Source organism: Oncorhynchus tshawytscha, linkage group LG04 (genome assembly GCF_018296145.1).
Source record: "Oncorhynchus tshawytscha isolate Ot180627B linkage group LG04, Otsh_v2.0, whole genome shotgun sequence".
Lineage (NCBI taxonomy): Eukaryota > Metazoa > Chordata > Actinopteri > Salmoniformes > Salmonidae > Oncorhynchus > Oncorhynchus tshawytscha.
In genome coordinates, this window is record NC_056432.1 from 57,422,235 (window position 1) to 57,434,613 (window position 12,379).

Below are 12,379 nucleotides of genomic sequence, written 5' to 3' on the forward strand. Positions count from 1 at the left end.
ATAAACCGAACAGATTAGATTTTAAAATAATGTTAGGAGTATTAGCTACTGTATGTTTAATCATTTTTTTAATGATAAAATTGTCCTCAAATTCCATAAAGCGAATCATATACAGTATCTCATGTTACATTGGAAAGTAGCCAGGTTACATGCGCCAAGATCTGAACAAAGAACTCTCTCGCTGGTTAATGAGAGCATATGTGAGTCATGTGACTTGGGGAACACTCCACACGGAACAAATGGCAATTTTGTTTGAGTAACAATAGACTTTTAGTGTGCACACGTATCTCTCTCTCTCTCCCTAGACCCCTCTTCTCTCTCTCCATCTTTCTGTCTATGGGCATGGGTGCTCAGTATTGCTCACTTCACTATTTCCTGTTAGATAGAAAGCCAGGGATCTCAGTGTTCCTGGGGGCATGTGGTAATAGGGAATGGTATTCAGGCTGGGCCAGGCATTTCATCATTAACAGCCCTGCCCAGCCTGGCTTCAGCGTGTTCATTTCAGCCCCACTACCAGCCATATGCAGTAATGATACTGTCATCATGGAACTTTCTCACATTACAGTACATGATTTCAGAAATGTGCTCATCAGGTAGCGTCCTTTATCCTTATACCCTTAAGAAATCCAAATAAGGTCTGACTGCGTGAGTGATTTCCATTAACAACCGATTCTCATTTCAATCATGTTCTACATTTCACAGAACATAGTCATTTTCTCAGAAAATGTCATTAAGAGTGAGTTTCAGAATTTGGAGCAGTGGTTGACTAATATCATGACTTTCGTTTTCAAATGGTGCTTGTAGATAGCGGATGGATGTGTATTATTTCATGTTTGAATGTATTCGAAACAGAGGCCCAATGTGAAAGTTGACACCCATCCCCTGTGGTTTTGCATTGCAACAGGCAGGCTTTACTCAAGTATCTTATGTAAATGTTGGCTTTGAGAAGAAAGAAAATCCCGGGTTCACCCTGAATCCCTTCTTCATTGTGTCCAAGTCTCCTCTGCCTATTTGAGGGGAATTAATACAATGTCTTAGGGCAGCCAATCCACATAATCCCCATGACATAAAACAAAATGCATCCAGGATCATTTATAGCCATATACTGCCAATGCCCTACTCTTATGAAACTGCATCTGGGTTCTGTCAATTTCACAGTGAATTTAAGGGTCAAAGTTCTTTAATCCAACTCTCAAATAACCTTTTCATTAGTTCACTTAGATTATAATTCATTACTTTCCCCCCTATAGGAACAGCACTGTCTTTTGTTTTTACTCACATGTATTTCCCATAGGGGCATGCTGAACACGGTCTCTTTCTGGTTCACAGAATGGCCACAGTTTCTCACAAGGACTGAGGTGTCAATACAGCACACAGAACCCTTTTCCTAACCAAGAAGAAAAAGTCTCATCATTAACAGCCCTGCTTTACATATTCAAACACCAGCAGTGTTTACTCTTTAGGTTTCACTCATTGTATGAATAACCAGGATATGATGTACGCATGTTTCTGTACATTCATACATGTACAATGCCGTTTGGTGAACAAAGAGGCCAGGCAGTTGAAAATGTCTCCAACAGGATTATCCTGTGAGGTTGAGATCTGTTGAGAGTTCCATGGAAACTGGGATGTGTTCCAGACGGATGAGCCTTTAATGGCAGGGCCTTTCCCCTGTGGAGGGAGGCAGAGCAGAGCTGGAGAAACGGCAGCAGCAGCTGTCTCCAGGAGAAGTGGGCAGGTTACAAACAGGTGTCTCAGAGGCCAAGCCAATCCCTCTGCCTGCTGCAAGGTAACATATAGACATGAGGGTGGGTAATACACTATAGTACCAGTGAATGATGTGTATGTGCAGTAAATCAACAAAGTACAACACACTCTTAAATAAAAACTTATATTTGCTCATTAAGGCCCAACATCTGACAGTGGTGGTTGTGATTCATCTCTTTTAATGACAAAAATAAGTCACATTAAAGAGGATTTGCCATTGACATTTAAATTACAGGTGCCCAAAGCAAATATGACATATTTAATATAATGTCACCAATAATGAAACAAAAGACAAAACAATATGCATTTAAATTAAGATGGTACACAAGCATTATAAATATAAATGTGCAAGGCCTTCTCCCAAAGTCTTAAGCATGATACAAAATATATTGAACATTATGTTGCAATGGCATCTAGACTTAAACAATGTTTACTAGCACTACAAGCAAATAACATTATAGAAGCCAGTTACAATGCTAGGATGGCCCTCCATGCTTCAACATATTTATGCCCTTTTTTAATAGAAATGTTTTGCTACCGACAGCTTTCTTGGTTTACAAGGTGATGAATCCTATACCATATCACTTAGATTATAATATCATATAATACCATATCATCTAATATATATATATATATAATATATATATATAAATAATATAAAATCTGATTAAAAGATAAATATTCAGATGTCCTACCCCCTCCAATTCCATAAGCTACTCTAAAGATAAAAGTTGGTTCCAAAATTTCCTCTTGAGCAGACCAGGTGCCTGCTTCTCAATGTTCCCCAACATCTCCATTTTCCCAAGGCTTTGACCAATCCGGCAGGGAGTTCATGGGTCAGAGTTCATACCCTGTTAGACACACTGTGGTGGTCATCCATGGGTTTCTCCACAGTAACAATATTAGGTTTCACATGTCAATCCCTCAAAGCAACCATCTGGTCTGTCTATAAGATCAGTCTTTGGCCCAGGATCTTTCGGTTGATCTCGGCCAATGCCACCGAAAACACAAATGCTTTCTCATCTGAGAGGTTGGCATAGATATCAACTTCTTTCTCAAATTTTTCTGGTAAAAAAAAACACAAAAGAAAATGAATTAACAACATCCCCTGGTTCATAGAGAAAACCCATTGAGAAACATACATAATTTGCATGTGACAACAATAACCTTGGGCAATATATTAACATAATTTCTGTCTTCCACACAGGAGGAACCTGCATAATGATATTTCTCCTTATAGATCAGCCGCTAAAGCACAGTCAGAGTCAGGGACACCATGATTTATTCATGGGTGAGAGGAGAGAGCAACCCTCTCTGTAAATCATTCATCCAAACACAAATCCCCCAGCTCTGTCCCAATACTGCACTAATCACCAGCCTTATCTCCTGTGACTGGAAAATACTGAAATATTACTAAAAGAGCAATACTAAAAGAGTCAACACAAAACAATGAGGAATAACAAAGCTTAGAAAGTATCTTGGAAACGCTTAGTATATCATAACTGCACCATTGTCATTGAGTGTCACTTTTTATTATTGTTTTACCTTTCTCCTCCTCCTGCTTCTTCAGCCCAACTGTCTTTGGCCTGCCCCGCCCTCTCCGGATCTGATCCGATTGGCTGTTGGAGCGGCATCGCCTTCTGTTCTCCATGTCATTGGTTGACGGAGAGTTGATCTTCTCTCTGCGAATTCTTTCAGTTCTCCTCCTCTTTGCATCCAACTTGTCTAAATAGACCAGATTTTTTTTTAAAAATTGTATGAACACTAAAAATATGCCATATGGAAATGAAAGATTAATGTAAAGTAATGAATTGCCTTCAAATATGTCAAAGTATCAAATGCATCATACATCCTAAGGACAAATCGTCTTATGCCAATGACTCCAGTTTAAATGTATGTTATGGAAATTTTGTGGGAAGGCTATATGGTATTAAACATCTTAGCCTACACTTTTTCTCTCCTACCAACCCCCCTCTTCCAACAATACTGCCTTAAAATAACAACAGAATAGCTCCTCTCATATTCAACACGATTCTACCAAAAGGAAGACGCTCGCATTCCCTTTTCGGTGATTCCAATGCATATCTAGCATCCTAGGTGTGCTGTTGCCTCAAAACCACTTTAAGTCATTGAATCAGTGGAGTGTTCTTATTACCAGAGCAGGAGGTAGGCCTATATTTCACTAGGAGTTTCTGTCTAGTGGCCTTTTAAAAAGCCTTCCTCTTCAGAAATTTAAATTACCACATATGCTGCTTCCTGAGGGGTGTAGGCAGTGAGTGTGCACCCGGGAGTATTTAGGTTTCAAAACAAGGACTGATTGAAAGGGCCAGATAAAATAGTGATACAAATGGACAAATATTTGGTGCCCAAAAGGGTAATGCTTTATAACTGTGTAGCAACCCACTACTAACAATATTGTATTAACATATTATTGCATAGTTTTTTAGTAACTCTGTAATAATTGCAAAGCTATAGTATTGCTATTAAATTCAATTGATTGTTTCAAAGTCTGGACTAGGCCTGAAAATATATTTTCTACATCAACCACGTTTCTGCTATGCGCGAATACACACAACTTCAGAATCTCCCAGGAATTCTAGCCTTATCAACAGCTTGCCCAAACAAGAACACACTTCCTCTTCAGACTGACAATATTGTCATAAAATTGTGACATAATCAATAGTCTGAGAAAACTATTGCACTCCATACTATAACATAAACATCATATATATATATATAACTTACTACTTCACCTTTTCCAAGGCTAAATTCTCAGTCAAGAACAGATGATATTTTAAAAAAGGCCACCGGAAAATAACAGTCTTATATAAATATGTTCCACTAAGGAATCATGAGCGAGCAAAAAAAAAAAAAATACAACTACTGGCACTTTTGTCCAGAAAAAAAAGGTTCAGTGCAACCTTAGTCTTCCTAGTCAACTATAATAATGTTTTATTAGTGTCTGTTCATAGTTACAAAGGAAGTACTACCATTTTAACCTGAAAACCTGAGACAGTCTACAGAAATGACAGCGAGGAGAGGCAAATGATAAACTATTTAAGGAGAGGGGGGGAAGCCAAAACCCATCATTAAAAAATCACAGAGCTGAAATTCAAGACCCCTTCCTCTTCAAATGGAACCAGTCTTCTCTGCCTTCAAGATACTTATTAACTACAATACCTCAAAGTTCATTCGGTATCATAAGAAACTAATGAAATTGTATCATGAAGCGAGAGAAGATGCGAGTAATTCTACTCCATAAACTGTCTAATACTAAGTGTTGAATACAGCAAAGTTCAAAGGCTGTGTGTTAACATTCCATTCATAACTTCAGGCACTGCGATAGCCTATACACGATGATTTCACCCCTACCCAGATATTTATTTTTTAAGTACTAGCATACATTTAGCATTCCAATCACTCCATCTTTTAAAATCTAAACAGCAGTATTGTATTGGTTCTCATCCTTTAAGGTTGAATATATATATATATATATATATATTTGCAGAAATGTGTTTATTATCAGGTAATAAAGTAGTACTACGCTATTTAAGGTATTTCTATGGCATATTCCTCAAAAAACTGATTGAAATAATTGCTTATATGTTACTGCATTTTTAAACAGTCTGTTTGGAGGGAGATGCAAGGCTATGGGCAGACAGTAGCACATTGATGACACGCACACGGGAAAAGCCCTCATTGGAATAAAACAGTGAACTAGTATTCTGTAAACATGCTCAGATACACAGGCAGGCTTCTGTGCCCTATATCTATTTAATCCTTACACTTTCCACATTTGACAGGATCATAGCAGCATGAGCTGGCATGTAATGGGTTATATAACAATTCTGTATTCTAATTTATTTTCCTAATCACCTTTTGGAAATGGCTTAATCAAATCCTGTTAGATGTATTCTGAAAATGTCAAATTTCATGAAAGACAACATGATCTAACTCTACAAGCTAAATGTAAGATCTAACTTTTCACAGTCAGCGATATAGGCTGCCTTATGCTACTGCAGAAGCCTATAAGAGAGAACTGAGGGAACAAGCTTTTCAGTCAGGAATAAAATATCCCATCCCCCCACTTCTTGCAGTAGGCTACTCACTCAAGCAAATAGCCATTTAAACCAGCCACCACTGCACCACTCAAATATTATACTCTGATCCAACTGACAAAAAAAATCAACACCAATACATCTTAAGTGAATAACCAGGGGAGGGGGAATGTAATTGTATTAATACATGACTAAACTCAGCAAACTCATCTGCTGAGTTTAGTCATGTATTAATACAATTACATTTGGACTACTTTATCTTCGATCTCAGGTGAATGTTTTACAGGCTCATAATAAAACAAAATACCTAAGTTAATAAACATTGTAACATTGAGTGTGTGAAGAGAACGTCAAAAGAAACTATGATTTGTAGGCTCTTGAAGTATGTTAATTTACCTATTGCTGGTGGTGATCTCTCATTCAGTTTGGCATTTAGAAGCTTGCGACTAATGAATACATAGCCACAGGGACAAGACTTGCAAGCAACTGGAATCTAAAAATGAAACAGGATAAAACATGGTTAATATAAAATATTCCTCCAAACGAGGCAACTTTGTTGATGAAGTAATCTATTAAGCATAGGCTACATTCCAGAAGCTATATAAACTTTAGTATTTTTTGTTAAACAAGGGCGTAGCCAGTGTTAACCCCCCATGATAACTATATTGCCCAACAATTTTGAGATATTAGAGGACTGTCCTTTGTAATTCATGAAAAAGTCCTTAGCGCAATCTAGCTGAAACGCACCACATATTTTGGACACGTGCCGACAACAGCGGTGACATTAAAAACGTTCTAATGAATAAAGCGTTTTCAAATCGAATGTAGACTAGTAGCCTACATTTCGTCAACACATTATTTTTGAAAACAAATCAATTCATCGATGCAGTTTAGAGAAATGATATCAAGAAACGATCTAAAAGCTAGATCAAAATGTCGCCGTATAAACTACGATTTATTTGTGTAAAATGTTCATTTTTACAATATATCAATGTCAGCAATGCAGCTACATTTAAGACATTTCAACGCGCGATATTGTTCTAAGGCTATATATAGCCTATGATTTGCAAAGTCAGATCACGACGATTAACCAGTTTCAGTTGGGTTACAGTATGACAGTGTATCAAAAATAAGGAAACGTCGAGCCACATTTGGCGAGCAATAACATTCTGACTCTTTAATCGTATCAACGTGTCATTAAAAGCACTTACTAGCTATAGTTGAGGTACATTGTAACAGTGTTTGAGATCTAATGCACATACTAATTTAGATGATTAGCCTGATTATTTGCATTAGTTTATACTATGTTGCTCCAGATCTTGAATTCATAGGCTACCATATGGGACTTCAGCAGCCTACAGTGGGTTTAAATCCCATGCCTGTGAGGCAAAACAACATTATCACTAAGTCATAATATATCAAAATTAACCATATCTATACATTTTCTCACCTGTTGGTCGCACTCAGGGCATGATTTGGTAGCCATTTTTACTTTCTTAGCTTTGTTTACCGACATATTCTGTTTCCTTATCCGATGATTTCTTTGAAAAAAGCCTACTTCAACGCCGTAAAACTTATTTCTGCAATACATGAAGTGCAGCTGATCTTGCTCAGACGGACATAAATGATACAAAAGCAATGACCATGCGCACTGTGGTCAATGAGAGAGAGGATTCATTATGCTTTTCCTTTACTATGACATGGGGCATGCGCACCACTCAGCCTAAAAAACAGTTGGCTACATACAGTACACTAGAAAATGTTCTGCATAATGCTTGCATTTTTTATCCTATCCACTGAGCATACGTTAACCTCTCACAGAGTCGGAAACAGTGCTCAGCTGGAACAAATTATTTAAATATACACAAGTGACTAGATGACCGGAAAAGGGGCGCTGTGTTGAAGCCACTGGGCCTCCATTTTGGCACTCCCCCACCGTACAAATACATTGGGAGCTATATAAATGTATTTATTAATCGCTACATTCGTTTTTGCTACATTTATTCTATTACAGACACCTTAATGTATACTTTTAAATTATATTATGTGAGCTAAGCATAAAAAATTAACAAATATATAAAAGCATGTTCCTTAAAGTACAGTTAGATCATTTAGATGACTAATGTTACTTTCCCCACTACAACAACACAAATACTTAAATACATCTCATTTTGTCCTTGAAACATTTCCATTCATTCCTATGGAGGGCTGATCCTACTGGGTAGTACCAATATGGCCGACCTGAGGCTTCAATGACTCTCAACGGCCAATACATAGCATGTGCAATCCAGGGTTTATATACATCGTTAGTTGGAACGTTCGTGGACTATTTGTTAAACCATATTTAATTACATAAATCAAATGACTATAGCCAACTGAAATTAAATTACTGTGAATGCTAGGTCAACTTGTATTTGATTAGGGCACAAATGCTCACCCATTGTATTCTATCAAACCCATTTGTTTTCAGTGGCTGTGATTGTATTGATACAATAGACATCCAAGGTTTTAGAAAATGTTGTACTTATTGTGGTAGGCCTACATTGCATGTATTATGTCTATGTGCCTGTATGATGTACATTAAAGATAGATGGAAATATAAAAACATTGTCTGAAAAGCAAAGAGGCTTGGTGTACATGGCTACCATCCCCCATGTAAGGTACCACAGGCTGCCAGCAAGTTTGCTCTATATTATGATCAGTGAGATACAGTGGTAATAATGGTGACTAAGACAAAACATGTTTTCGATTTGAAGTCAATTCTACTGAAGTATCACAGTGTACAGTGATCATGATGAGTTATGGAGTACAAGGTGTACGATTACAGCATTAATATTGCTTGGAAACAAATGTAAAGATTCCTGTGGGATAGGCTATAGCTCAACAGTTTTTTTGCGTGACCAAGCTAGTAGACTATCTGTCTCCTATATAATTTTCTTCACTTTCCATTTCGTCTTCATCATATTCAGATATTGCAGGAAGCTCTTATGTCATAGGAAATAAATACGAATTCAACTTCACATAGACTTTGAAATAGTCATTGGATCCACTGCTGCCTGAGAGAGAGAATTTCTCCTCTCTTGTTTGACAGTTTTTGAGTTTTGTGTCAAATTAGAATTTGTGTATCATGTACTCACATCTCTGACTGTCACGCGGGACTAGGTGTGTGAGGAAGGAATCAGGTGCAGAGAGTTCCACTGGGAAAAAGTGCTCTTTTAATATGGCACAAAAAATGACAAGCCCAACAACACAGGGCGCAAACAGTAAATGTGACTACCCAAAAACACAGGGTGCCAAGTCCAGAAAATATTATACACCTCAACCTAAACGCACACACGTAACACGAAGACAATCCCGCACAAAACAAGGGCGGGTACACGTACTTTAAATAAGGAAGCTCATTAAGCACATACAACAAGACACAGGTGAAACTAATAAGACAAAACAAACAGACAAATGAAAAAGGGATCGGTGGCGGCTAGGAGGCCAGTGATGACCTCACTCTCACATCCTTTGTGCTGCAATAGACAGGCTCTGTTCTCCCCCCCACAGCTATTGTTGCCTTATCAGGCCCTGTCAAATAATATTCATGACAGGAAAGGTGAAGAAACAGTTGTCATTTTACAAGTTACCTCGTCACCCTAGACGTTTGATAACAAAGTCATTCATTGTTAACTACCTATTATTGGACAGTTGGTCAAATTTAGTTGATTAAAAAAGCTTTGTAAGTGGTGTTAAAATAGAGAAGTCAGTAATACCTTTGTTGACATTGATCATTCTTGCACAGTTCAACCCAATGCCAGCTCAGAGGGCCTTTACAACAAGAACAGCCCTATCATTAGCGCAAGACGAATATGTCACTCAGTGGTTTAATTTCCAGTGCTCCGATGCTGAAACCAAACTTGAAACACTTGGAACCAAACCAGTTAAATAGTGATTTTTGTACCAAATGGAGAAAATGTATAATAACTCCATGTAATAAAGCATTTCTAAAGGATTAGTAAATAGTTTATTCATCATTTATTAATCATTACTTCCACAATTGTAAATGTTAGTAACCTAGTTATTCACACATTTATAAACAACTTATAACAACTCATAAGACCATTCATAAGCTTATTATTTTACCATTGATATGTTCTAGGCTATTTTGAGACCTTAAGGCGCAGCGCATCAGGTACTGCTGTTGGAATGTCTACCAATGGCATGTCCATCTTTTTTTGTGAGAAATAACACAGGTCACTCAAAACATTTATAAAGTATTTATAAACTAGGTCACTCAAAACATTTATAAAGTATTTATAAACTATAATTAGTTCACACTTTAGATGAGGCCATGCAAAATGTTTTATATAAAGTTTTATAATGTTCTCTGACAAAATGCCTAGTTGATGTTTCCTGGATTTGAGTTCAGTATACTTAACACGTTATAAATGTCTCACCAGGGTGAACCACCCATGAGTAAACGTTTAGAGTAAAATCTTCCAATTTGATCCAGCCCTGAGAAACACTGAGGACAGCAATCTGGCACTGAGAACCAAGAAGTCTGACTGATCAATGGGCCTCCATGCATAGCAAAGGAAACTGTGGTCACTAAACGTGGTCGAAGCCTTCATTTGCGTATGCAACGCCACACACATTTACATAGAAAAAAAGCCTAAACATCCCTTGTCTGTCACGAATGTTGAATAAAATCATACTTGAACATACTCTGCCAATTGTCCATAGGAAAGTATTATTAAACCGACTTCAAAACACAGGTCTATGTGTGTGGGAATCAAGATGCGTTTGCTCATGACCGAAGGCCCGTCCACAAGACAGAAGTATACTAACAGGTGTTTACATGGTTTTTCTCATGTGCTAGGTAATATAAATTTCAACTTTAGTACCGGCGCTCGGTAAACAACTTTCCTATGGATATTTTGTCTAAAATTTCAAACAGCTGAAGAACCAATGGCACAGACAACCGGTGGATTTAGTTCAAATGGAATGTTATTTAATATTCAGGTTTGTTAGGAAAATGTCCACGATTTTGCAGTGCTTTGTTTCAGACTGTTTACCAACAATTGGTATCAAAGTAAGATTTATTAGGCAAGGAAAACTGCAGTACATGGTTCATATGCAAAGTATGGATTCATGATTCACAAGCATTTCGCTACACCCGCAATAACATCTGCTAAACACGTGTATGTGACCAAAAACATTTTATTTGATTTCATGAGAAATGTAGAATTCTTTAACCTTTTCTGCAGTGTATCTGAAAAGTTGACAGTATTATTACTATATTATAATGACTGTCTAAAACATGTATCTTTAGTTTGAGAATTGTATTTCCTTTATTTGAAGAATTTAAGAAATTCATTGAGATGCAAAATTACCTTTAATTGAGGCACTCTTTAACTTCACATTATTTGCTTGTGCATTTTCCAGCCAAAGCCATTCTGTTTTTGACTTAGCCCTGAATCCCCATACCGGTAACTGGATTTCCCCATACCGGTAACTGGACTATTTACATTGACCCCCCTTTACAAATGACCTCGACGAACCTGTACCACCCGCACATTGATTCTGTACCGGTTCCCCCTGTATATAGCCTCGTTATTGTTATGTAAATATATTGTGTTACCTTTTAATTTTTGTATTTTTTACTTTAGTAAATATTTTATTAACTTTATTTATTGAACTGTATTGTTGGTTAAGGGCCTGTAAGTAAGCATTTCACCGTAAGGTCTACAGCTGCTGTATTCGGCGCATGTGACTTGATTTGATTAAAAGTGGCCCGAGGGTATTAGGACAGTAAGAACACAGTGCAACCATGTATCCAGTAGATGGCACTATCTGCTTGTTGACCAATCAGCTAACCTCCCATCCCATGCGCTGAGTGTAGTTTGGTTGGATTGATTGAGTAACGAGCCAAGTGAATAAGTGTGGTGCGTTTTATTTGAGAAAAAGTGTATATGGTCAGTGTAGTAGCTTGAATAGACCAACATATAATTGGAGGACACAGGATGTAATCTTTACTTGTCATTTATTAGGATTTGATTTACACCACTTTCTATCATGAAGACCAATACTCAACTATCTCTTTTGCTCACAGAACGGTTACCAACCTTGGACCGGTGATAGCTCCGCCTGGTTAGATGAGCCAGCATCATTTATCACCATTATCAACAGTCAGAACAAAACACTTAGAAACACTTTAGCTTCATTTGATGTAGTGTGCCTGGTACAATTGGCACCAATGGAATGGTCCCAAAAGTGCAAACTCCAAATAAAAAACAAACCCACCTCAAATACTTTTTGACATATATTCACATTTTGACATGACACAGACCAAGGTTTGGTATCATATTGGCAGGCGGTCCTCACTTTTGATCATAACAATTCATTTAAAGTCAGTGTTGCAGTGGCTGTCCAGTTCCAATTGCTGTCCTGTACAGTCTTAGCAGTTCAGTATTGAAGGTGTGGGAAATGGTAATTCAACCTAACGGGCAAATTCAAACCTTCAGAACGTTGCATACAGAAATGTAACCTGATTGGGTGATATTACCACA

The 12,379-nt window shown here is 37.5% G+C and overlaps 1 protein-coding gene across 1 annotated transcript; it reads right to left on the reverse strand.

Annotated features, from left to right (window-relative positions):
- Window positions 1-1,926: 1,926 nt before the first annotated feature.
- LOC112249080 (UPF0547 protein C16orf87 homolog) lies at window positions 1,927-7,637 on the reverse strand. The gene is made up of 4 exons (XM_024418721.2): window positions 7,276-7,637; window positions 6,222-6,318; window positions 3,313-3,492; window positions 1,927-2,832 (listed from the first exon to the last, which is right to left on the reverse strand). Exons 1-4 carry the CDS (start codon window positions 7,414-7,416, stop codon window positions 2,714-2,716), a joined length of 537 nt encoding a protein of 178 aa, XP_024274489.1. The 5' UTR covers window positions 7,417-7,637; the 3' UTR covers window positions 1,927-2,713.
- Window positions 7,638-12,379: the final 4,742 nt, after the last annotated feature.

What these genes read in the sequence shown, in the direction of transcription:
- LOC112249080 (XM_024418721.2), bottom strand. Translation starts at nt 7,416, where the DNA reads ATGTATTGCAGAAATAAGTTTTACGGCGTTGAAGTAGGCTTTTTTCAA. An exon ending in GAGATCACCACCAGCAATAG is followed by an intron (nt 3,493 to 6,221) that starts GTAAATTAACAT and finishes TGGTCTATTTAG; the next exon opens with ACAAGTTGGATGCAAAGAGG. An exon ending in GAAGCAGGAGGAGGAGAAAG is followed by an intron (nt 2,833 to 3,312) that starts GTAAAACAATAA and finishes TTTTTTTACCAG; the next exon opens with AAAAATTTGAGAAAGAAGTT.